We start from the raw sequence: 4,070 nt of genomic DNA on the forward strand, positions 1-4,070 counted from the left end.
TATAGATAATTCTACCATTTCTACCTGACTCAAGTTCCCTGGTATCCAGATTATAAGTATCTACCAAATGTTGTACATGTATTTCAAACTGGAACAACAGTTTCTCTCTTTCTGTCTTGTTCTCTCTCCCTCTCTCTCTCACTCTCTCTCTCTCCTCTCTCTCTCTCTCTCTCTTTCTTTCTTTCTCTCAACATCTGACCTACATACACTCAATCACACTTTAGACCCTATTGGAGTTTGCATCTATTCCTTGTGTTCGTGGTGTCCCGCTGATATATGGCCGTTCTCGTTGTTGCCGGGTGTGGCTGTGGGTGTGGCTGTTGCCGCGGCGACGTCCCCATTGGTCTTGCCATTCTCCAGTCCCCACGGACCACATCCCGCCCGCAGGGAGCGGTACATCCGGCTGTACTTCCGCCAGGCAAAGCGCGCTATACTGTGCATGAAGATCAGGCTGACCAGGTAGAGCCCGCATGAGCCAATCTTGAAGATCAGCAGGGGGGCAGGGTGCTGGACGTAGTTGTAGAGGGCGTAGGTGCCGATCCCCATGCGGCAAAACGTGAAGGTGCCCATGAAGAGAAGGTCGTTCAGTTCGTAGGCAAGGTTCTTCATGTAGCCAGCCTCCCGCATTAAATAGCGTAGCTGGAAAAAACAGTTGTTCAAATCAGAAATCATACCAAACAAAGGTCTTTTACACAAGTCAAAGCAACCCCTCTCAAAAATAAAGAAATACATAGATGAATGAATGAATGAATGAATGACTGAATGAATGAATGAATGAATAAATGAAGGAATAAATAAATAAATAAATAAATAATTAAATAAATAAATAAATAAATAAATACACAAATGAATAAATAGATAAAAATAAATGAAAGCTGCTACAAACACAACTGGAGGAAATATTCACAGATTTCTGTGTATATGCAGAACAAAAATGACATGGCAGTTTCTGCCATTAATTTGACCCTACCCTCAAGCCTCCACATCTGTTAAGTTTTTGTCAAAGTGACTGACACCTTGCATTAACATGTGTCAAAGTCCAATCACAGCCCTTTTAGTTACGCAATAGTTATGTTCAGACGACAAGCCCTAACCTCGAGGTTAGGAAACCTCGAGGTTAGGAAACCTCGAGGTTAAGCTCTTGTCCCCTAACTACGACGTGTGTCCACACGACGAATCTTAACCTCGAGGTTACGAAACCTCGAGGTTAAATTCCTGCCCCTTTGAGTGCGTTGATTTTTGTGTCCACACGTTGCTTAACTACGAGTGGGGACCCCCCGCGGCTCATGGTTAGAGCGCTAACCATAAGATTCCTCGTGGCTCTTAACATCGAGCTAACCTCGAGGTTAGCTAACTACGAGTGCATCTTCACGGTCCCTAACTACAAGCTCTAACCTCGAGGTTTCCTAGCCTCGAGGTTAAGGCTTGTCGTCTGAACGTAACTATTGAGGGCTATGACAAATGACTTGCACACACTCATACTGTCATATGACCTCAAAAAAAAAACACCAACAAACAAAGAATTATTGATCCATCACTTTTGTTTCTCTGCTTTCTCAGAAATTATGAATTCATCAATTTTGATGTTGATGTTAATAACACCACAAATAGGTGGAAAGTATTCATATGAACAGCTGCCATACAATATCACACCAACAAACTTGAAAAGCATGGCAGGAAATACATACCTATAAACAATAAGCATAAATTACACATCAATGATATGTACTAACCACACTAGTGCTGTCAAGCCTTATTGGCCAACCATTTGGAGAAATCATCAACCTACACTCTAGTAGAATGTACACATCATGTACCAGCAAAATCCATGTTTGTACTCTATGCCTGCATTGATCGATCAAGCCGTCAAATAACCTTTGGCATTAAACAGCACACAGTGATGCCAATATTTCATGGCATTCAGGTATTGTACCAGTACGTATTACACACCAAAGTTTAGAACACACTATAATGATAAGTGGTAAATACAGCTGTACTGCAATATATTCAATACAGGAGGGCATAAAGAAATAGTACCTTCTACAACGTAACTTCATTTATGGTGAGAGAAATACGAGTATTTGAGTCATCACCATTTGTGACCTGCTGCAACAAAAGTATCCTGAGGTCGCTGACGCCTGAGCCGAGAAAATCAAGTTTGAAGTCAGATCATCAAAATCAGCCAAACGATTGGATTTCTGTTTTAAAAGCCAAATTTTGTAGTCTAATGTATCATCTATCATCTGCCGCAATTCCAAAGCTAAATGATCACAGGAAAGGCACAAAATTAGCATTTTTCTTGGTCATGATTTTCCAACTTTGAATGGAACAGAAACATGTCCAAAGATTTGGATCTAGTGCCGCAGCTAGACTCCACCCCTGGCAATGAGGGAGTGATCTTACTGGTCTGTGCATGGTATCCTGGTTACTGATAGGTCATGCGTAAACCGCTGGGGCTAAGCTTGAATGAACATTGCGGAGGTTGCTAGGAGCATACGTTCTATTGTCAAGTGGAGAAAACTGTCTTGCCTCCCCTTGGTAATGATAGCGTCAGAAGGAAAACATTGAAGGCAGTTTTCTCGAAACACTGGTTTCCTAAACCACTCGACATGCATGTATAAAATCATCAATACCTCCATAACCGAGTACTTTTATGAGTCATGTTATATATGAAATTAAAGTGGAAGAGTAGGGGAATAATGACATGTCATTTTTAGAAAATTGTCCTCCCCCGACTTTTGGATCCTTTTGTTGTAGCGGGTCACATTTGTCTTCCCCATCTTTCCTCAGCTGCCTGAAAATTTTACATTACCCGTTTCCTTCCATTTTTGCAAACAAAAATGACACCAAGAAAATCTCTCACGCACCTGTAGCATGGGATTACTGGCCTCCGCTCCAAAGATGGCCGCCCCGACCTCCGTTCCCGAGACGTCCAGGAGGAGCGAGATCGTGATGCAGACGATGGTGAGGAAGTGATGCACGATCATGAAGCCGTCCTCCCGGAACCAGACGCACCAGCAGATGTCGAAGAGGAAGTAGCCGAGGCAGATGACCAGGGTCAGGATCTCAAGGTTGTTATTTCTGCCGCCTGCCATATCACATTGGAGCAAACTTTAACCCCATCTGTGCCAGTGACTTTGGATGGCATGTTCAATGCTACAAGGGATTTCTGTGTTGATCGGTACTCAATGCACACAAATGGTCAAACCATCACCACCCGCATCATTTTTTGTATCAATCAAAACGACAAGATAATGATGATCACTGTATGATATGTTGTATTGGGTTATTAGAGAGGTCTCTGGGAGAGCACTTGCGTTTAATTAGAAGCACTCAGAGAGTACAAACCTCAACGAAGGTCATATGATTGCCAATGGCACAGAACTTTCTTAACTCTTTAAAAAAAACCAACAACAACCTAGTGGAGATCACAATCCAGCTTACCAACAAAAACCAATCATCAGTAGGGTACCTCTAAAACGGCTCACGCACATTAAAGACAATGCTGAAGTGATCTTTTATATTTTCCACTATGCTTTACATTAAATATAATATTGTAAGAAATATAAGAAGGACAACAAATGAGTAGATTAACTGAGTCTTGTCAATACAGTACTATTTGATTTCTTTTAATGACAGTTTCATGCTGTTTGTCATTCTAGTAAACCTGCACGTGAGTAGATCACTGTTTCAAATGTAAATGGTAATTGTGCCTGATACATTTAGTCTATGCTTTGAAATGGTCAAGTAAGATATTCAAAACATGTTTAACAGCTGCCTTTACGTACTTTCCCTTGTCTGCTTTCACACTGACCTGGATTAGTGATGAACCAGGGGTTGTAGTACATTCCAAAGGTGTAACTCATCACGGATATGACCAGGGCGTGGACACCGGTCACCACGCGGCAGTGCCACTCATAGCTGCGCTTGGAGTTGGCAAGGCAGAGGATGCAGTAGAGGGACAACCAGCAGAAGAAACTGGCCACCACAGCCAGGGGGACATTGATGTCCAGGGATTCGTCCAAGCGCTGTAGGAAGCCCATTTCAACTGGCTGTGTACGTCAGGTGAC

At 42.5% G+C, this 4,070-nt stretch overlaps 1 protein-coding gene across 1 annotated transcript; it reads right to left on the minus strand.

Annotated features, from left to right (window-relative positions):
* Nucleotides 1-243: 243 nt before the first annotated feature.
* LOC139744741 (TLC domain-containing protein 5-like) lies at nt 244-4,070 on the minus strand. The gene is made up of 3 exons (XM_071655164.1): nt 3,815-4,070; nt 2,868-3,088; nt 244-639 (listed from the first exon to the last, which is right to left on the minus strand). Exons 1-3 carry the CDS (start codon nt 4,041-4,043, stop codon nt 244-246), a joined length of 846 nt encoding a protein of 281 aa, XP_071511265.1. The 5' UTR covers nt 4,044-4,070.

This window comes from Diadema antillarum, unplaced genomic scaffold, assembly GCF_040938485.1.
Source record: "Diadema antillarum isolate AM-2024a unplaced genomic scaffold, OU_Dant_1.0 seq00001207_RagTag, whole genome shotgun sequence".
Taxonomy (NCBI): domain Eukaryota; kingdom Metazoa; phylum Echinodermata; class Echinoidea; order Diadematoida; family Diadematidae; genus Diadema; species Diadema antillarum.